The sequence below is a fragment of the Acartia tonsa genome, chromosome 8 (genome assembly GCF_053477335.1).
Source record: "Acartia tonsa isolate MP-2025a chromosome 8, ASM5347733v1, whole genome shotgun sequence".
Classification (NCBI taxonomy): Eukaryota; Metazoa; Arthropoda; class Copepoda; order Calanoida; family Acartiidae; genus Acartia; species Acartia tonsa.
In genome coordinates this window covers 24705024-24727702 of record NC_137267.1, presented here as the reverse complement: position 1 = coordinate 24727702, position 22679 = coordinate 24705024, and the positions used below count along the sequence as shown (strand labels likewise).

General features: G+C 30.5%; 1 protein-coding gene across 2 annotated transcripts; it reads right to left on the bottom strand.

Moving 5' to 3' along the window:
- Positions 1–136: 136 nt before the first annotated feature.
- On the bottom strand, positions 137–22677 carry LOC145326340 (uncharacterized). 2 transcript variants are annotated; one of them, XM_080169650.1, is made up of 20 exons: positions 22550–22677; positions 21812–21870; positions 21365–21454; positions 20713–20846; positions 20149–20308; positions 19601–19646; positions 19374–19446; positions 18907–19018; positions 18631–18790; positions 17141–17219; positions 16432–16574; positions 13824–13934; positions 11248–11310; positions 4802–4894; positions 4235–4335; positions 3660–3783; positions 2787–3202; positions 2052–2500; positions 1563–1680; positions 137–1170 (listed from the first exon to the last, which is right to left on the bottom strand). In XM_080169650.1, exons 1-20 carry the CDS (start codon positions 22623–22625, stop codon positions 1111–1113), a joined length of 2667 nt encoding a protein of 888 aa, XP_080025776.1. In that variant the 5' UTR covers positions 22626–22677; the 3' UTR covers positions 137–1110. The 2 variants fall into 2 exon arrangements, with proteins under 2 accessions (XP_080025776.1, XP_080025777.1); XM_080169651.1 differs by lacking the exon at positions 13824–13934.
- Positions 22678–22679: the final 2 nt, after the last annotated feature.

Sequence of the window (22679 nt, the reverse complement as noted above, 5' to 3'; positions counted from 1 at the left end):
GTCATTCACAACCACTTTTAATTAAAGCTGTATAGTCGAAATATAAACTTGAAATTGCATGTAGATAGAATGCCAACATTGTTTACAGGGGCTATCAAGGCTTCATTTTTATGATATAGAAATGAACTAGAGCATAAAAATTCAATAATATATTTTAATCTAATATTGTTCTAACAATAAACATCTGATAATACTTTTTATAAATGTATAATTATGATTTAATTTTACTATATAAGCTAACAAGTTTTAACAATTTTCCATTAAAATTAATTTTTTTTACAAATGGCACACCAAAGATTAAAAATAACACACAAGTAAGTGGCATTAATAACTTCTGATGCACGTAATTTAAATAAAAAATTTTTTAAAAATAATAGTTTCATCCTTACAATTTCTATTATAAAATTTTATATTTAGCTATAAAGAAAAAAATTAAATCTAACAATATCAAAACAATTTATCACATTTTCTTTGGCAACTAATATTCATCTGTAGTAATACTGATATTATGAATTTAGGTAAAAAAAATCGCAAACGGCCATAACATTCAAATGCAAAATTTTAGGAAAAACAGAACAATGTCTAATCCAATGTACTATTAACACTTTGCGATGTTATAGTTAGTTGAGTAAGTGAACACTATAAAAAATCCGCCCAAAAAGATATCTCCAAAATTACTAAGCTTTTTATTTTCGGATTGAGGAAAGCTAAGCTTTGTAGAACGCGCTTGGTAGGTTAAAAATGAGTATAAATGTGCTGTAAATTTCATGCAAAGTAAATAATTTATAATGAATATTTTGAATAAAATATAATTCTCATATAATATACAACAAATTAAACCAATTGTTATATAAAACTTAATTTTTGATATTTTCATATAAAACTTAATTTTTATATAAAAAACATTAAATTCTAATTAAATTTGAAATTCTTTGTTTTCTATTTCTACCATCCTTTCTTTCCAGTTAAAAATTTATTTTGAAAAAGTTGCTATCACCTAAAGAATAATTTAGAAGAATTTTTACAGATTTTTCCAAATATTCAACTAAAAATAAAGCTAATTGTTGTTTAAATCCCAATTTTTCATAAAAAATTTGGATATTCATTATTTCATATCAAAGTATTTTCATCCATTTGTTCAGTAGCTGTTGTTGTATCATCATCATCATCCTTAATCATTTTGTTAGCTTAATTTAATTGGAAATTACTTAATAACTTACTATATCCGCGCCAGTCTGTCTGTGCTTCTATAGAAATTCAAAAACTGTTTGGTTTTTTAGGGAAACTTTTTAGAGTTTTTTTTTCAGTTTTATTCAATGATAAATAATTAAGACAATTATTAACCTAAGATTTTGTTTAATTTTTGGTGATTTTATATGTGATTTTGGTGGATTTTTTATAAAAACAATTTTGCCCCACAGCGACCCTAATTTTTAAAAAAGAATTCACCTATGATTTGATGTAAAAAAACAAATTGATGAAATTCGACACTTTTTTGTTTAAAAAAAACCAGAAAAAGGCTAGGTTTCTTTTTAAAGAAATATTGTGCATAAGAAACCTACCTTTTCCTCAATGCTAGATTCTTTTCTTCTACTTTGTAGAAGCCTCATAATAGCAGCGCTGTTGTCATATCTCTCCAGAAGATCAAAACAATGGTCATCATTCTCACCAAAACTATCCCTATAATCATATAAAAGTGAAGGAGTCTTTGTCGGTCTGTAGCTCAAGATTTAGCTAACCGCAGGACCAATATGAACCTTTTTAAACGTAAATCTTCTTGTAGGTCTAAAGGAATCGCCCGTGAGAACCCCCCTGATATGAAAGAATTATTTTTGTCCGTTTGTACTGTTTTGCACTTTTTCTTATTCGTTTGCTTAATAACTTTAACAAAGGGGTAATTTTGTATTTGAAATAATCCACTCGCTTTCCCCTTCCCACCTGGAGAAAAAGGGTTGTAAATTGATCAACTTTCGTTGTTCATACTTAACAGTTACTAAGTACATACAATCAAAGGAAATTTCTTTTGTTTCCTTCCCCATGAAAATCATTACCTGTATCCCATAGTGCTGGAGGTTCTGGTCGAGCTGAAGCTGTCATCGTCATCAATACAGTCATTATGCTGCTTCACAGCCGCTGCTTTCTTACTCTGTCGCGTCCTACGTATCACAGCTGCCGTCATAGACAGCGGTTTGTACGATATTTTGTCCGGCTTTTTTGGCGGGTCTTTTTTCAGTCCCTTTTCCAGTTTGTGCTCTTTACTCTTTTCGGGTGCGGTGTCTTTTTCTGCTTTGCTGTCTTTTTGCTTTTCAGGAGTATCTACTTTGCATTTTTCTGGTTGTGTCATCTTGGATGTTTCTATTATCTTTGTACTTGGAATACAGCTACTTGTGCTAGCCGATGGTGTGCTTGGATGACAGCTGCTTGTGCTCGCTGTCGGTGTGCTTGGTTGACAGTTGGCACTGGGGACATTGCTGCTACTCTGACAGATGCTGCTTGCAGTCTTAAAGAAATGCTTAAATAGATTTTGAATAATATTTATTTGCAAGTATGTATAATTACTATTTAACAGATATAATACTTTAAAATAAAGCGCTCTATAAATATTACATAAATCTAAATTTCTAAATTTTAATGTGTCGCTTAAATTAACTAATAACGTGTATTCCTAACATGATTGGTTATTTCTAGCATCAAATTTATAGATTGTTTTTTTTGTACAAACCAATCAAAAATTCCCTTGTCCCTGTGAAAAATAAACAAATTCATTTCTATTTAAGCTCTCCTGCCTGTGTGTATATTGGAGTAGCTGCTGTGATTCTGCAGGTCACAGAAGAACCACTTGATGTACAGCTGCTTATGGTCATCACTGGTTTGCTGCTGCTCATCATTTGGCTTGGTTTTGTGCTGTTGACAGCTTGGCTTGATATAGAGCTGCTTAGTGCCTGGTTTAACAAGGGTCTGTTTACAGCTTGGCATGGCATTGGGCTACTGATAGATTGGCCTAGCATTTGGCTACTGGCAGCTGGAATTGACATTGAGCTACTGACAGCTTGTATTGGCATAGAGCTACTGACAGCTTGGCTTGCCATTGGACTGCTTACACTAGGAACTGGTCTTGTACTGCTAACTGCTGGACTAATTCTAAAACTGCTTCTCTCTATTGATGCTGGTTTACCTTGATCTAGGCTGTCAAGATTTTTTCCTGAAAATAATTAATTTCATTCACAAATTAGAAGACAACATTAAGAGGAAATGATTCACGAGGAACTTTCAAAGACATTCTTTTAAGGAAAAAAAATATTTCTACTGTAAAACTTCGATTCTCCTCATTGTGTAGACAACACTCATACAAAAAGTCAGTTTTTAAATTTGTGTAGGTAATATTCACAATATATTTAGAAATCTATATTACATAACAGCCAAGAAAATAATATTTTCAGTAGGTACAGAATACAAAGAACAGACAAAGTGATTTACAAAATAGGCGTATATTGGTCTAAGAAATTCTTACTATAGAAGCTTTTTATAATGCCCATAATAAATGAAGTCATACTGGCCAACTATTGGTCAATCAAAATGTATGCTGCCTATCATTAGTCATTTGTATTGTATGACGTAATTTTTATAGGAACTATTAGCTGGCTCGTATAAAGTTTTACCTGGAGATGGTTGAAGCTGCTGAGCATCAGAGTTGTCACTCTCAATGACCTGATCCACGATGGTTCCTGGACTTGTTGTGCATTTCTTTCTCTGCTTAAATTTAAAGGTTTTCCTGCTCTGGGCCTGAAATAGACAATTAAAGTAAACAATCAGAAAGCTTGTTCATCCAAATCAATTATTGTGGTTAACAATATGCAGAATAAAAAAGAAGGGTTTTCTCCTAAAACACCCTCTTTTTGTTTGTTGTATACTTAGTTTTCTTGAATAAATCCAAGAATAAGGCATACCTAACATACAAAATAGAGCAAGGATATCCTAATATTTTTTTTATAGTTTTATCGTTATTTTTCATAAACAGCTGTTTTGAACCTCTAGTTTTCTTTATCACTAAAAATATTTATTTGAATGAAATCGTAAGTGTTGGCTAAATTTTTACATTACAAATTAATCCTGTGTTAATTACTTTTTGTGACTGCTGTGTTTTCATCATTTTGAAAACAAATTTTTTCAATCAAAATCCTAAAAATCTTTTAAAAGAATTCATAAGAGAATCCTATTACTTGGTCAACATTACCTTTACTCTGCTAAATTTCTTGTTGGCCGGATCCTCTATTTCCTCGAGACTAGTGGAAGTAGCCACTGGAGGGGTTACCTCACCCCCCGGGTTCTCACATACTAAAAATTTTAACATTGATATTTTTAAAAGCGTATCTTTTCCTTAATTAGTGTCGGTCCGTCCGTTTTGTTAATTTGAATATGCCAAAATTGTCCTATCGGTTTTAAACTTTATAATCGTGAACAGAAAGTCCCTATGTCTATTTAAAAAAGCAGATTTTTTCCTTTTCTTTAAATTATTGTATGATATAATTATCCTATTCATCTCTAAAATCAAATCATAAAAATAAAAGTTTGTCATTTATTGCATCCTGCATTAACACAATTTTGCAATAAAATTATGTACAAATTTATTTAGAAATAAATATTCAGCTTTTTTAGTGATGCTATACAAGAGTTATAATATGTTTTTCCTTTCATTGGATTTCAGAGCATCGCTCTTACGGATGTAGTCATGCTTGTTTCTTCTTTAATAGAACTTTATTTTTGAAAGAACTGTCGATTTCTACAGACCAAAAATTTTTACCTGTTTGGTTATTGTGTCGGTTTTTATTTCTAAGAACTGTTCCTTTCCTAAAGAGTCTTGGTTCTGAGTTGGAAGCCAAATGAAGATGAGAATCTATAATTTACATTGATTGAAGTATATATATATATAATAAAATATGGGCATTTTTCCTAAAATTCTCTTGTCGAGCACAAAAACTCCAATCCCCTCATTCAAAAAAAATTATTGGGGTTAAGTTTAGTTTTTCGTTTTTTTTTTACTTTAAGTAAGTTACTTTATATCGGATACTGGATAGCCTTGCAGGGGTAGGTTCTCCCTAAGGTTCAGAAATAAGAAAAGCCAGCCCCCTATTTTTAGTTTATTTCAAAAATAAGGGGTAAGAGTTTTAATGCTCTATTGGCACTCTGAGGAAAAGCACATAATGTGTATGTACCTAGAAGTTGGTTTAAAAAGTTTACATTGTATTTCATTGGTATCTAGTTCTCAGTTGTGATCTAGTTCTCAGTTGTGATCTAGTTCTCAAGCAAGCAACACATAATTAGTTTGACCGCTATAATCCTATTCATGTGAATTACAGTTAAACTAGTAGGGTGACACAAAATTTTTATTTCTAAAAAAATGGCCAAGAAAGTTGATGGCGAGGTAGTGAAAGATGTATTGAAGAAAATAGGAAGAGAAAAGTGTGAAGTCGATGTTAATAACAACAAAGCACTTTTTAACTACCTATTTATTGTTTGCCAGCACATAATTTCCACTAGTGGATCAGAGTGGAAAACTGTTGGCAAAGATGGCAAATGCACAAATCTGAAGGATGATGTGAAGACTGCTAAGGCTGAGGCTAAAGAAGCGTTGAATACAGCAGATTACTCATTGCAACGTAATCTTAAGGGCAACTTTATACTTACTAGCCCGCCTAATGTTGAAAAAGGATGGAAAAGTCTCTTTGAACCCCATGATGAACAGGACACAAGAACTCTGACAGATAGGACATTAGATCTTGTCCATGAGTGCTATGGAGTCAGAATTCCTGAATCTGACATAACAGCAGTACATGAACTAAAAAACAACTCAGTCCTGCTAAAAATTTGGAACAGAAAAAATGGGTCACCCTATTTTGATTTGGTTTCCGCTGTCAAAAGAGGAGGAGTAAAGAAGTCAGATATACCGAAAAATGGAGGCGGGGCTCTGCGTGGGGAGGGGGTCAAGAATGAGGGGTATGGGGACCAGAAGGAGGGGGAGGGGGACAAGAAGGAGGGGGAGGATATGACCAAGAAATGTGACTCTTCACATCCTGGGCCGAAGGTAAAGTCATCCATTCCCAGACAAAGGTTCTTCATAAACTTCCAGCTAACTAAAAATCGTTATAAGATTTTAGGTCATATCAAATTTCTAAAGAAAAAAGGATCCATTCACAAATTTGACACAAACCAAAATGGAGACATTAACATGACTGTCAAAGAAGGCGAAAAACCCGTTTGGCTAACTTACTATCCCAAAAGTGAAAATTCGTTTACTTACACCATAAGTGATATCGACAGCTATCTGCCTAATCATGTTGGTGTTAAATCTGATACAAAGCCAAAATATGTGAAAAAGAATTAAATTGATTCTAAATTTAAAAATCATTCTCTGATATCAAATCTAATATATGTCTAAACTAACGTCACCACTCTACACTTTATCTCTATTGTATGTCACCAATCTCTTACTATATGATAATCAAGTTTACTATTTTGGGGTTTAATAGTATAACTTATAAAATTAATTTTCCAAACTGGCACTTTTTAATTGTAAAATTTAAACTTATCTGTTATTATAGGGCTTTGATGATGATATAGATTTAATTTCAAGTAATGGTCAGAATGAGCTTGTATTGAATAGTGATTTTGGGCATAGTTGTAAGTATGTTGATCAAAATGAATTTAAATCGCTAGTTAGTAATAAAAGTGAAATTTTTTCCGTTTTAAGCTTAAATATTCGCAGTATTTCAAATAAATCAAATGATCTTAGAGACTTGATAGAGGAATCCAAAAACAAAGACTTTAATTTCTCTTGTTTATGTGTCCAAGAGACGTGGGGAATCAAAAATCAAGATTTAGTCTGTCTAAATAATTATAATCTAATCTCAAAAGATAGGGAAGTAAAGAGGGGAGGGGGTTTGGCTATTTATTTATCTAACTTAAAAAACTATGAAATTATCAAAGAATTCTCGTGCTTTAATGACAATTTTGAATCTTTAATAATTAAAGTTTACATTTCAAGAAACAAGTTTAAGATAATCGCAAATATTTATAGAATACCTAATAGCAATATACAATTTTTTTCTGATTGGCTTAATACAACTCTAACTTCTCTCAAAATTATGAATGCAGAAGAAATAATTCTTTGCTCTGACTTAAATATTAATCTGCTTAAATATAATGAACATTCTCCAACCAACGACTTTTTAAATATGTTAATCTCTCATTCTTTTTTACCAGTTATTACATTACCTAGCAGAATTACACCAACAAGTGCCACTTTGATTGATAACATTTTTACAAATAAAAGGATGGATAATTACAATGCCGGACTTATTTACTCAAGTCTATCTGACCATCTCCCAATATTTTACTTAAATGTTAGTAATCCTAAGCAAAACAAAGATTCTTTTATACAAAAAAGAAATATGTCTAATGAAAATACTGAAATATTTAAGCAATCCTTATCCTCTTTTGATTGGTCTGACATAACTACAGATTGTAATCCAGAGAGTGCTTTTGAAAACTTTTCTAATGTTATCAATGAAAACTTTGAAAAATGTTTCCCTTTTAAAACTATAAAACCCAACAAAAGAGTTATCCCCCAAAATCCCTGGATGTCACCAGCTTTATTAAACCTAAGAAAGAAAAAAGAAATGTTATTAAGACAAAAATTTAAGGATAAAACCGTTGATAGCAATAGAAAATTTGTCATTGCAAATAATATTTATAAATCTGCAGTTAGGAAAGCCAAAAAAGAGTATTATTTTTCTAAATTCAATGAATTTTCGTCTAACATGAAAAAAACTTGGTCTACAATTAATCAACTTATTAACAAGAATAAAAAAACGCATTCTATCCCAAATCTTTTTACTGATGATAACAGATCTTATGAAAACTTTCAAGATATTTGTGAGGGTTTTAACAATTTTTTTATTAATGTTGGTCCCAGCCTAGCAGATGAAATTCCATTTTGCGAAAATGATTTTAATGACTACCTTGGGGTTCCAGTCAATGAAAATTTTGTCTTTCAAAAAATCACCCCTCAAATAATTTTTTCTACTCTCAATAAGCTAAAACCTAAACTAAGTTGTGGACCTGACAATATTTCTACTAAACTTTTAAAAGAAATTATGCCAAGTATTATAGATCCTGTTGTTCACCTATTTAATCTTTCATTTAAACATGGCTTTGTTCCAAACAATTATAAATGCGCTAAAATTTTGCCAATCTTTAAATCAGGAAGGAATAATTCATTTGATAACTATAGACCTATTAGTATATTAAATGCCTTTTCTAAACTACTGGAAAAAATAGTTGCCTGTCAAATGTTTAAATACTTAAATAAGTTCAATATTCTTTATAAACATAAGTATGGATTTAGACCCAAGCACAACACAACACAGCCCTTAATTCAATTATTGAATAAAATATACCAAGGTCTTGATTCTCAAACACCAAAATACACACTGGGGTGCTTCATTGACTTAAAAAAGGCATTTGATACTTGCAATGTCCAAATTCTTTTAACCAAGCTAAACCATTATGGTTTTAAAGGTTTATCAAATAAATGGTTTCATTCTTATTTAAATAATCGTTCTCAATATGTAGAAATTAATGGTGTCAAATCATCTATTCAAAACATAACCCATGGAGTCCCACAGGGTAGTGTTCTGGGTCCTATACTGTTTTTATTATATATACAGGGTGCGCCACATAAATCCGGACTTTTTTCAAACGGCCATAGCAACAAAACTACTTGACCAATCATGACGTTTGACCACACTATAAAAAGCTTGGGTAATTACCTTTTTGCCCATAAAAATTTTTAGACGATGGAGGACGTGTTCTCCGAGCTGGCAGCGCTTATGTTCAACATGGCAGAACCGAAACGCGCAGATAGCTTACACTGGATTCTTGACTAGGGCCCACTAAATGTGACCTCAGCCCATTTGTAGGTGAGGTAGAGTTATGCAACTTGCTGGGGATACTGTTAGATACACAAGTAAGACACTAGAAAAGACTAGAGCTCTCTATCTGAAATGGCTTGGCCGTAGTACTCCATCAAAGTGAAACGTGGCAGATTTTGAGATGTCAAAAACGTCAAAATTCGTGAAAATTTCTCGGTTCTCGACTACATGGGCCCATTTGTAACCTTAAAACTCGTTTTAGACTATGTGTTGCGATGATAACCCTAGCTTAATCTTCATGCCATTTCCAAAAAAGTATTGAACGTTGTTCTAGCTTAATTGTGGCCCAAATGAGAGCCGCCGTGTCGAAGAGTAGCTTGAAAGATGGGTGAATTTGGATCCTGCAGTTACTCACGTCCCTAAGGAGATATGGCCTACCAGCAGCCCCGATCTTCATCCAATTGACTTTTGGGCCTGGAGCGCCATTAAAGCATGAACCAATAGACGCGCCTATACCACAAAGACCTCCCTCATTGCCACTATGAAGGAGAACTTCGCCAGCTTGGACAGGGACATGGTGACCAGGGTCTGGGGGCGGTTCAGGGGGCGGTTCAGGGGGCGGGTTGAGGCGGTGATTGAGGCTGGCGGCGATTTTATTGAATAATCTAATAGTCATATAGCTAGTTTGCTTCCCAGTTTTTAAAATTCAATAAAATCTTTAAAATTGACGATTTTATGTTCATTTTTTTAAAAATAAGAAAAAGTCCGGATTTATGTGGCGCACCCTGTAAATGACTTGCCAAATGCAATTGATATATTTTCTTCACTTTTTGCTGATGACACAATTTTTGCACACAGTGATAGCAATTTAAAAAGATTAGAGGAAAGGGTTAATATTGAACTAGAAAAAGCTAAACTTTGGTTTCAAGCAAATAAACTTTCACTTAATGTTGCCAAAACTAAGTTCATGGTTTTTAGAACCAAAAAAATGCAGTGTGTCCAAGATTCTCTAGTCATAAAAATTGGTGGTGAAAAGATTGAAAGAATTGGAAATGATTGTAGTATTAAATCTTTTAAATTTGTAGGTGTTCATCTAGATGAGTTTATAACGTGGGAACACCATATAAACTCAGTTATTAACAAAGTATCTAGTGCTAATTTTGTATTAAATCAATTGAAAAAGTTTGCACCAACTAAAATTCGTAAATCTATATATAATTCCCTTGTAAAATCGCACTTGGAATTTTCTATTATAACATGGGGTAATGCTAAATGTGAGGGAATGAGTAGATTATTATTAAAACAAAAGCAATCTGTGAGATATGTCGCTAATGCAAAGTACAATGCTCATGTAGATCCATTACTTGAAAAACTTGATTTACTTAAACTTGAAGATATTATGACTGTTAACATAGGTAGCTTTGTAAAAAGTTTCCTTGCAGGACAAATGCCAGACTCATTCAATAATATTTTTGAACCAATGTTATCCAACAGAGTAATGAAATTAAAAGTACCTTTACCTAAACATAAAGCTCTAGAAACTTTTCCTAATGTTTGCTTTGTTAAAATATGGAACAACCTAGACACTGCTATAAGGTGTGCTGAAACTAAAAATTCCACTAAAAATCTCATCAAAAAGAAAGCTTTAGATAAATATAAGAGTTTTAATTGTAATAAGCAAAAATGTTTTGTCTGTAAAAATAATTAAAATTTGCCTTAATTTACTATCAAAATTTGAATTTCTCTAACCCCATTGTATCATAGTGTAAATAGCATCATTAATACCTTACTATTTATTTATACTATTTAAACCTATTTATATGTTATATGTATATATCCAATTTAATTATCTGATTAAAATTTCTATGTAGCTAGAAACATTAAAAAATCATTTGAATATGTTTGTCTTAAATCGGTACTTCCAGCTTTTGCAACGGCCAACCCAGGTTATGAAAGTACCAAACTATGCATAAAATTTTGTAAATATGTGTAAGAAATATTATTATCATTTTGTATGCTTATGTTGAAATACATCTATCTATCTATCTATAAGTAACAAGAAGAAGTAAGGAGAAGATTAAATATCTGATTAATGAAGAAGACTGTAGTAAAATAGCTTAAAACTATCCCAAGATTCAAATTTAAAATAGCTCAAACAAACCTGGGACCTATGTGAAACTTTCTTAAAATGGAGAGCCCAACCAATTCAGTTGTTAGCAAGAATGTTTTGGACAAATAAAAAAAAAACTATAATACTACTTTATATAATACAAACCAAAATTTACAGGAAAAATCACATCTTTTTGCATAATTATACCTGACATTTCAACTTTTTCTCCAGCGTAACTTGTCCTCCTGCCATCTGCCTTTCTTCGAAACCCTTTACATAGAAATATATTCATAAGCATTACTTTCTGACAGCAGCTCAGTGGTAAAGATTCTTTAGAATACAACCAGGTAGAACTGACTGTGGGCCTCAGGCAAAGTTTGAAAGAAAAAAATTGAGTTATTATGCTTATTTTGGGCAAGCTTAGCTTAGGTTTGGTAAGGGTTAAGAGAGCTCATCGAGGGTAATATCACACAGGGTTGAAAAATTTCGCATTAGCTAGGTTTGGTGTAGGGCTTTCTGAGGTCCACTCGTCGGTTCATGTGAAAATACAGATGTTTTAAGTTAATAAAGTAAGGAAGAAAATCTCTCAAATATTAAACAATGGTAAATATTTGAATTTAGTATCCATAAAAATCTTTACCACTATTCTGCATAAAATACCAAGAGGTACATTTGAACTATCATGGAACTGGAATAAGGATTTACCAATTATTTGAAGATTGATTTAAACAAATTACGAAATATTATTTTTTGTTTTGAATGTTAAAATGAAAGGTCAAACTTAAGTTTTTATTAAGCTTCAATTCTTAGGGACATCTTTAAAAAAACAGAAATTACTATTTTAATATTATAATTTGGTATGAATCATGCACCAGAACATAAAACAACTGAATCATAACAGCCAATCATGCAAAACAAAGAAAACTATACAAAATTATTTACAAAAAACAATTCAACTTTTTAACTATGTAAAAATCGAATTATATGTACAAGTCTGAATCGTTTTTATTTTATATACAACTCCTTTATATATTATCTAAAAACATAAATCAAATAATATTTTATTATGCTTCTTAGTCGTATATAAACATTTCTAGCTATAATTCAAAAGTATCTTTTCTTCCTTATAATAAGATTTTTTTCGATAAATATTTTGCAGGTTTATATTCAAAGCAGGGGTGATACATAATTTGAAATGAAAAAATATCATGGAAAAATTCTGATAGGTTTGGAAAAACAGTTTTTGCTGGATAACTGAACCTTGTGATTTAGGCACATTTTTTTAATTGGTACAAAACGTATTTTTATGTTTGTATACATTTTCTTTTTTTATATATAAAATTACCTTTTGTACCAAAGGAAATACACGTGACAAGGGTTTCTTTTTTATATGATTAAAAATACATGTGTCAAAATCTTAATATGTAAATTTGACGGATAAAAAATACTATGTATTTAAAAATTGGTAAGCTTTTTTGTATATGTAGCAAAATTATTTACAAAAAACAATTCAACTTTTTAACTATGTAAAAATCGAATTATATGTACAAGTCTGAATCGTTTTTATTTTATATACAACTCCTTTATATATTATCTAAAAACATAAATCAAATAATATTTTATTATGCTTCTTAGTCGTATATAAACATTTCTAGCTATAATTCAAAAGTATCTTTTCTTCCTTATAATAAGATTTTTTTCGATAAATATTTTGCAGGTTTATATTCAAAGCAGGGGTGATACATAATTTGAAATGAAAAAATATCATGGAAAAATTCTGATAGGTTTGGAAAAACAGTTTTTGCTGGATAACTGAACCTTGTGATTTAGGCACATTTTTTTAATTGGTACAAAACGTATTTTTATGTTTGTATACATTTTCTTTTTTTATATATAAAATTACCTTTTGTACCAAAGGAAATACACGTGACAAGGGTTTCTTTTTTATATGATTAAAAATACATGTGTCAAAATCTTAATATGTAAATTTGACGGATAAAAAATACTATGTATTTAAAAATTGGTAAGCTTTTTTGTATATGTAGTTGTAAGTAAAGCTTATCTAATCGCTTATAAAATATATGTATTAAATTATTATTTTGAAATCACTATATGTTAAATATCTATAACTTTTAAGGCTGTAAAAAATGTCTACAATTTGTCTTTTTGTAGATATAAAAAAATTTATACTAAATGTAATATTTCGCATGTCTTTAAAAAATCGCATAGAATATAATAAAAATTCATTTACTAAAGAAATATTTGTATATCAGAGATTGAACATGTATTCTTAAAAATAATTTTGAATCAACGAATAAAATTTGAAAACGTTATATGCAGCTAAAAGTATTAATAGTTGAAAATACAAGGCAATAAAAATAAATTAAAAAAACCTTGCAAAACTATAAAAAGTATTCAGTTTTAAAGTTTTAATGTGCATAATTATTGTATAGATTTGGTTAAATTTAGTTAATAAATCGTTGAGTGATGTTGATAAAACAATAACCTTGCAATGCATAAAGTCAAAAACCTATTGAATTAGTGTATTTCGATTTATATCTTTGCAAGTTTTTCTGGGATTATTTTCACAACCTGTATATAAAAACTAGACTGGTTTTATCTATTTCTTTATTTTTATTTTTAATCATACATGTCCTCATCTCTGTATAGGACCAGGGTTTGGTGGTGGAAAAGGGTGGTTGGGTCGTGTTTTTTTAGGGATGAGAAAAAATGAGGGGGATAGGAAGATTTTTTTTTGTAGGGGTCCACAACATTAATCTTACCAAACCCATCGATAAGTTTCTCAAATAGGTTTGAATTCTCCAGAGTTACTTCCATATCCTGTATATGGATACCTGGCGTACCAACCCCGGGCACCAGAACTGAGCACAATTCTACGAGAAATCAGCACATTCCAACGTTTGTCAAATTGTCTCTCAGTTATCTTATTTCCTCCCAAAATTTGAAAAATCGCAGCTTAAGACAAATTGCATTTTTTTTGATGCTGTCTAAAATGGTGCAAAAAATGGGGACAAATTTCAAATTTTTTTGGCGTGTGACGTCATACCCCCATCTCTTTTCTAGGGGGTTTCTTTCCTCCTTCCCTTTTCTTTCCCCTCACTTGTGACGTAAATAAACAGCCCCGTCAAATCAATTTGAAATTTGTCCCCATTTTTTGCACCATTTTAGACAGCATCTTTTTTTTAATAAGTCGGAAATTCGAAGAAGGCAGTTTTCATAACTTTATAAGCTGCAACTACACTATTATATTCAAATCATACTATGATAAAATGTTAACCCTTAAAATTTTTCAGGTAATCAATGATTGATTTATAGGTAAAAAAGATTGGGGGTAAAACAATTCACCGTCTATTGTCCAATCTCTCTCTCTCTCTCTCTCTCTGGAAAATATTGGCTGCATAATAAAATTCAGTAGTTTTGACATAAAGTTATCGAAAAAAACCTCCTTCGTATTCCGATTCAATACTTTTTTTCTAAATTACTTATTCATATCTTTCTTCTTAAAACTTAAAATGATTAAAAAGTGTCTGAAAATGAAATAATAACATTATACTACACAATTGAACAAATTACTGAACAGTTAATATAAAAGTTGCAACATTCTAAACAATTCTCTAGCTTCTACTCTACTTTAAATTATAGATTTGCACAAAGATTCTGATAAACAACTAGAAGAATATAAGATTTATTAGATAAATCTGCATTTGCAATAATCTGCTCTCTGTTTAACAGAATCTTTATGATATTTCCTTGATTAAACATTTATAATTATAATTATCACCTATATGCCTCGTAAACAAATCTTAAAGTGTTTAATGTCAATATGTAAATCTAAAAGTTAAACAGAACATAAAATTAACATTTACCAATATACCAATATGATTTCCTAACTACTTATAACTTAAAAACCAACAGACATTTATAATAATTTTAATTATAAAGGGCCCCTTAAAAACATGAAGTAACAGCTAAAATTAAAACCTAAAAATAGGAGATAAATTTTATATTTTCACAATTTAACTATTTATAAAAAAAGTGTGGTTCATATATTCACTTAATTCTAATTAATACTTGTATTTAATATGTATTTTCAAGTTTTGATATGAAATGCTATGTTAAACTCAAGGCAACTCAAATTGATCATAAAGCTTTGAAATCTTTGTTACTACTTAAAAACTTTAGCTTGGGCATGAGAGAATTGTCTGATTGTAATAAGACTCGGCAGAATTATTAATATCCTATTTTATAACAATTAATGTAGCATAGATAGATTCTCCAAAAGAATTACCGGAAATAGTTCGTACGTTTACTTTCTAGGCTTTACCAGTTTATTTCTTTTAACAATATTTGGAGCGAAGTTGCTCACCAACTTAATAAAAATTCAAATAACTCTGCAATATACTTATATTATTTGAGCTTAAGGGTTAATTAATCTAATGCCAATTCCTTACGTATTGTCTAAATTAACAAATATCGTATCTATAGATGTTGTCATTCTTGTTATCTCAAGAAATAGATAAATACTTTAAATTCAAGTAGAAATAAAATATTATACTTTACACTGATTCATTTAAAACCAAAATGTGATTCTTACTAAAACAGAATTACAAAAGTTGCAATTTGATCAAGCAGAAATTTACATTGAATCAATAACTAAATACAAATTCTTAAGTTAATAAACCTACAGAAGTAATGCAATTACTAAATAAACATGAATTAGAATTTTGATGATAACAGTTTAATTAAGCTTGCAGTATATAAGCATTTTACAGAAATAAATCAATCTGCAAATTAAATAACATCAAAACCAAATTAAATCTTGAGTTTGAAAAGGCCATACTTTTTTTTCTAATTTTCTTTTTCCTAATATGATTATGTCGAGAGAAAAACTTTTTTTTAGAATTTACCTCCCGACGGAAATTTAGTATTTGAAATATTTTTGTTTTATGCTTATATTTAATTTCTCTATTACACACAGATTATTACTACTTCAAAATGTATTATTTTATTGACTTATAGTTCATATATTATATATTTTCTTTGTTATTAAAGAAGTAGGTAAAATCTGGCTTTTAAGAGAAATCTAAATACTTCTATTCAACCATTTATTATTACCTACTCAAAGTATAAAAGGTACAAGGACAATAATCCTTAAAAATATTTGAGAACAGGGCATTCAAATATTTGAGAGAATTGTTTATTACAAAATACTAATCATAATGCACTTCCGGGATTTGTAGTAGATACTCGGATTACGAGATGTAACATAAATTCCGTTCCCGTGATATTTTTATGTCCTTTTTTATTTATTTGATAGAATAATTGTCCATGACCTTTGTAAAAATATAAAAAAGAAAATTGCAATCTTACCTGTATATTTATACCTAGAGCCAGAGCTGGCAGGACGCATGGATCTCCAGATAGGATTAGTGGTGGTCTCTGTGCGGGAGCTACCTGTCCCTCCATCTCTGGATCCAGAGCAAATGGTTGAAGTAGAAGAATGAGGACCATATCTGAAATCATTACTTGCATTATGTCAAAGAGTAAAATTTCAAGGGAAACGAGGAATCTTTTGGCAGTCAATTGTTAAACTTTATGACAAAGTAACAGGATCTGTGTCTGTGTGTGTGTGTCGAAGGTTGATTTATTTAATGTTTAACTTCTCATAGGTCCTGGGCGAGTTCATAACTATTATGTGGGAGGGTATCTCCACCCTACCAATAAATATTTCCCCCCCCCCCCTCAAACAAAAACATTTTTTTTTAAATTTTCTTTTCAAACTCAAATTAAAAATGGGGGGAGGGAGTTCACTTTCTCCCTCTCACTTTAAGTGCCTCTAGAGGCTTCTAGGGATTAGCCGCTAGTTCTTAATAAAGAATAAATTGTTAATATTTATTTTGGTTAAGAAGAAAATTGAGTATTGAATTCTTAATACCCTTTATTGATTGAAAACAGCACATTGAATGCATGGTCAAGTACATTTAGGACAAACAAATTAACACGTCAGGCTTGAAGGCTAAGTGTTTACCAATTTCAAACATTTTATCTTTTCTAGTTGAAATTAAAATGCAATAATTACCTATTATAAACTTCAGAAACATATTCAACATAAGAAGATCTTTGTCCTCTTCGTGCAGATGAAACATCAAGCAAATTATCTAAATAATATACAACCTATTATATACAGGGATAAGGGATGGGAAACGTAGGAAAATATTATTTCAGGCCTATTTCAAGCCTAGGCCTAATAAACCAGTTTTGGGATGACGCAGTGGTTCGTCCTAAACGCTATTAAAAAAGCTGTGTGTGTGTGTGTAGATAAAGTATAGAATCAAATTCAGGTAGCTAGTTTAAAGTAAAAAACATAATTTTTTATAAACCTATATATTAATGGCTTTTGTTAAAATGAAGTTTTTTCTCTCCCAAAATTTTTTATCTTTTACTTTGGTAATTTGAACTGTCAGAAAGCTATCGTTGGGTTTCCCTCAGACAGATTTTAGTTTGTATTATTTGCATTTTTATTAATGAGTAAAAATTTTATTTGAAAATTTCATTGCTAATTAAAATTCAAAATAGATAAATAAATATGCACTTGGGTAACATTCTATCAAGTTCTTTGGATACTATAATGTAATGATATATCTGTACTGTGTTGTATTGTACAAAAATTAGGGTTAAGGTTTTGTATCAATTCCGTACTAAATTTTTAAAATTCAAAATACAACATCTAATTTATAAACTACCAAATGAAAATTTGTAGCTACCTTCTTTCCAAAAAAATAATCCCGTTATTTTTGTTTTTTCTATATGGCCCTTTTTTAATGTTTAACTATAAGCAGATATAATAATTAAACTAATGTGATCTAACACCATTTATATTTATTTTTCGTAGCAGACGAAATCATTATTTTTTCTAGAATTGTCTGCTTCTAAAATTTCCGCCATCTGTGATTTGGGCTTGTTTTGTATCAACCAATCACCAATCTAATTTATAAACTACCAAATGAAAATTTGTAGCTACCTTCTTTCCAAAAAAATAATCCCGTTATTTTTGTTTTTTCTATATGGCCCTTTTTTAATGTTTAACTCTAAGCAGATATAATAATTAAACTAATGTGATCTAACACCATTTATATTTATTTTTTCGTAAGGTCATTAAATTAGGCAAATGGTAAAAGTTGCATGATCCCTTTCAAAACCAGGCCGAGACCTAATTTATGGCCAGGTTTCCTATCCCTTATCACTGATTATATAATGTAGTAAGGTATTTTTTTGTTTGAAATTTTAGGAAAGCTTTATATATGTCACAAAATTATTTTAATCCCTTTTATTTCTAGATTGAAACCCTAAGATGGTTTCAGTCTACTTTTCTGTCCAGTTTTAAAATTCAAAACCACTAGTTGCTAGGGGTGCAACCACATGTTGTTTAAATCTTTATAACATATTTCCGCAGAGAAATTATAAATGCCATTTAGCCAATTCTTTACAATAATTTTAGATATCTATCTCAAAAAGTAGCTGAGAAAATCACATGAATCCTTTATGGAAAGTAATATAAAAATATGTGACCTGATTTTTTCTTAATAATTTCTTGTCTCAATTCTTCTATTTCTCCTTTTAATGAGTTGAGCAGTTTAGCCTTGCTTTGCTTCACATCCTGTCCACCCAAAACTCCTCCTCCCCCCTGCACAGGCGAGGGATTCGAACCCGGGGCGGGAGATACTCGTTCCTAAACAGAATTAGTTTATTATAATGTTTTATTTTGTAAAATATCCACATCAAAGAAAATTTAAAAATATTGATTAAACAGATAATTTTTTTAAAAACTCTGAAAGTAAAACTTACCCTAGTTCTAATAAATGGTAGTAGTAGATTATAAACTGGAGTTCTATAAACAGAAATATAATCTAGAAGCTTCCAAAGAGCCACATTTGTCTCGTTCCTTGCTCCATAGCACCTATAATTGCATAATTAGTTTTTAGCATATTGTAATGTAAAATTATTTTAATATTTCAAATCCCAAACCATAGGAATTGAAACATTTTCTCATATTAATTAGATAATTGTATCTAGAATTTGGTATCATCATTTTCATCATTATCATTTTCATTTATCTCTTGCAAAAGTAATTAGCAATATTAGCTTGGTCTCTTAATTAAATCGTTCATTTTCATAGATGAAAAGGGCTAAAAAAATAGATAGAGAAAGAAAGAGAGAAATAGATATATAGATGGATAGATAGATAGAAAGAAAGGAGAGAGAGAGAGAGAGTCGAATAAGTCGTAAAGTTTTATTTCATACAAAAATTGTACCTAATAGTTCTTGCAATTCTATGCCATTCTCCAGAAAGATATCTGCTATAGCAGGTTATCAGAACTCGCAAACCTAGAATAATTATTATATATGTTTATCGCAAGTATAAAAAACAGAATCCTTCTTATAGGTTAGTGAGATCTAATTGTTCAAACAGATAGATTCTATGTAAAGAGTTCTAATATAAAAAAAATATGTAATCATTGTAAAATATAATATAACATACCTAGAAATCCAACTTTCACATTTATTGGAGCAGACTTAAATTTGCCCTGAAAAATGAAACACCATGTTTAAATTCATTACTTTAGTATGTTATTGCTCAAAATGATTAAAAGAATAAAAGTGCCTAAGGAATGTACAAGAGTGACATTATACTTCAGGGATAGATATTTCAATAAGAAGATTTATAATGTACATATTGTACAATATTCACAATGCCTTCTTAGAATATGTTTCACTACAAGATAATTTTTAAAAATGTAGTAGGCATTTTATGAAAAATGCTTTTTCTGAGATGGGCGTTTTTTGAGATAAGCGTTTTTTGAGATGACCCAAAAAATCGTGTTCTTGCTATTTAAACAATCTATTTTCAGGGAGGGGAAATTTGTTTTCACCCATTCATTTGACCCAAACGATTACGGGAGGCATAACAATAAATTAGTTTACTTATCCCAGCTTTATAATACCTGAACAAAATATAAACCAATTAATAGATATTATGTCAATTCATTAAATTTATGGCTTCGAAAAAAATAATAAAATAAAATTTACCTTATAAGCAGGATTACTCTCTTTACACTGAATTAGATTAAGAATAAGATTGAGAGCATACAGAATATCATTCTTCCTCAGCTTGGGGATGTTCTTTGTGCCGCCTCCCACGTGAAGCACCAGGGGAATTAGCACGTTTAACAACATTATGTCACTACGACTAAAAAACAAGAAAAAAAAGTAATACCTATTTTATTAGAAAGTTATTCAATAAATGAGTTGTGATTAAGTAGTGTGAGTGGAAGCCGATCTTATTTAATTTGTAAAAAATACTTTGCCTCTTAAACCCCCTTTGAAAAGTATTTGTTACCATTTTTACCAATAAATGCTTAGCATAGCTCCATAATATTTTTTGCTTTAATTTCTAGAGCTACAAGATTAACATACTTTATCATAATCCTTAAGAAATCTATTGTAAAAATGCAATTATTGGCGTATGTACTAACTAAAAAAACGTACGACTTACAGAGTAGCTTTGCTTTTGAAAAAATACCTATTTCTGGCTGGATTCAAATAAATTAAGTAGGCATACTTAGGTGTAACTATCTCAAAGTATAGGTATACCTTTCTTGTTGAACCAGCTGGACATTGCTGGAGCTAAAGTTTGTATCAGATTGGATTCTTTGCTCCAAACTCCAAGCGTCTCCCAGGGCCAGAACTTGAAGGGATATCAACTTGAATACCACACTACAAAATCCCTATAAGAAAGATAGATAAGTATTGTTGGGTAGTCAGAAAAATGGAGAATAACATAAACGACATAAAGCTAGACAAAAAGACATAAACAAATATAATTAAGATAAAAGAACATAAAAAATAGAAAGATAGAAAGAAAATGTATATATATTGTAAAACTTCTAAATCCAGAATTATTATTTTCAGAAAGATGGATAGATGAATAAGAATGTATTTAGTCGAATGTGTACATCACTGTACAGGATGGATAGATAAACAAATAAACGGGTAGTAGATATACAGACAGATGGATAGATACCTGAGATGGCATAGTAAGACGCCTACAACCAGGATTATTACTGTCAGGATCATCTCTCAGAACAATACATATTAGACGAATAGATAGATATACGGATAGATAGATAGATACCTGAGATGGCATTGTAAGACGCCTACAACTAGGATTATTACTGTCATAATCATCTCTCAGAACAATACATATTAGATGAATAGATAGATATACGGATAGATAGATGGATACCTGAGATGGCATAGTAAGACGCCTGCAACCAGGATTATTACTGTCAGGATCATCTCCCAAAACAATATTTTGGCATGTTGTCATCAAGTTCTAAAAAAGAGTATTTTCTTCCTTTAAATGTAACAGGATCAAAATTGGGGAAGGGTATCAACACCTCCTCCCAAAAGAAATCGCCTCTAGAAAAAATTGGTCGAATATCACTCACCCCATCAAAAAAAAACTCCCACCACCCCGATTTTTAAACTTTTATTTTTGGAAACTAAAATGGGGTGGGGGGGGGGGGGGAGGGTGGGAATCGAATTCAGCCTCCCACCATCTCAAGAGCCCCTCAATGCCTCTACGGAGCGTATCCGCTAGTTACTAATAATACAAAAAAAAAACTATCAAACGCTTCGGTAAAGTCAAGCTGTTACAAATTATCCATTACATGAAATGAAATTTATTTACCTTAAAGTTAGGAATGCTGACAATAACATGAGGATAGTTCCAAACAGTTTCATAAACACCTTTACAAAAATAACGATGTAAGCTTCAAATACAGCCATAAGTCATTATCTGATTAGCGTTACATAATATAATCTATAATAGGATATAAATCCTAGAAATGAAAGTATTTCGGTAGTTAACTTTCATAAAGCGGAAAATTGCATTATTGTTTCCGAAAGTTACTTCAATTGTAGAAAAATATCAATTTTTTAAATGTTCAACAAGTTTATCCTGAACTTATGTCTACATACAGTGCAACACCTTTAAACACCAAGGTATAAAATTGAACAGGTAGCTAAAAGTAAAACTTTCTTTTCTTTTCCTTGAGGAGTGTAGTTTTTCTGCTATTAAAAACCAGAGGTGGATTCTTAATGAAATTTAGCGTCACTTAGTGAGGTAAAATTATTTTTGTGAAAAATCCTCCAAAACCGCAAAAAAAATCTACAAAAATCAAATAAAATATAAAAGGGTTATTAACATAAGATTTTGTTAAATTTTTGTAGATTTTTATGTGATTTTGGAGGATTTAAAAAAAAAATAATTTTGCCTCACTAAGCGACTCTAATTTTATTTTCAGAATTCACCTCAGGTATTTTTACAAATTTATATTCTGCACAATCTATTATCAAACATATGCTTAGTCAAATATTTAAGATATTAAGGAGCCTGGGAATTTCCTATACAACTAAAAGCATTTACCTGCTAAAATATTAGCCACCGAAGTCCAATCAATTGAATTGTAAATCTTTTGATTTTTATGAATTTTCGCCATCATTTTGTCGAGTCTCCGCAGAAAACTAGTTAAATCAAATATAAAGAAGTTAGTAGG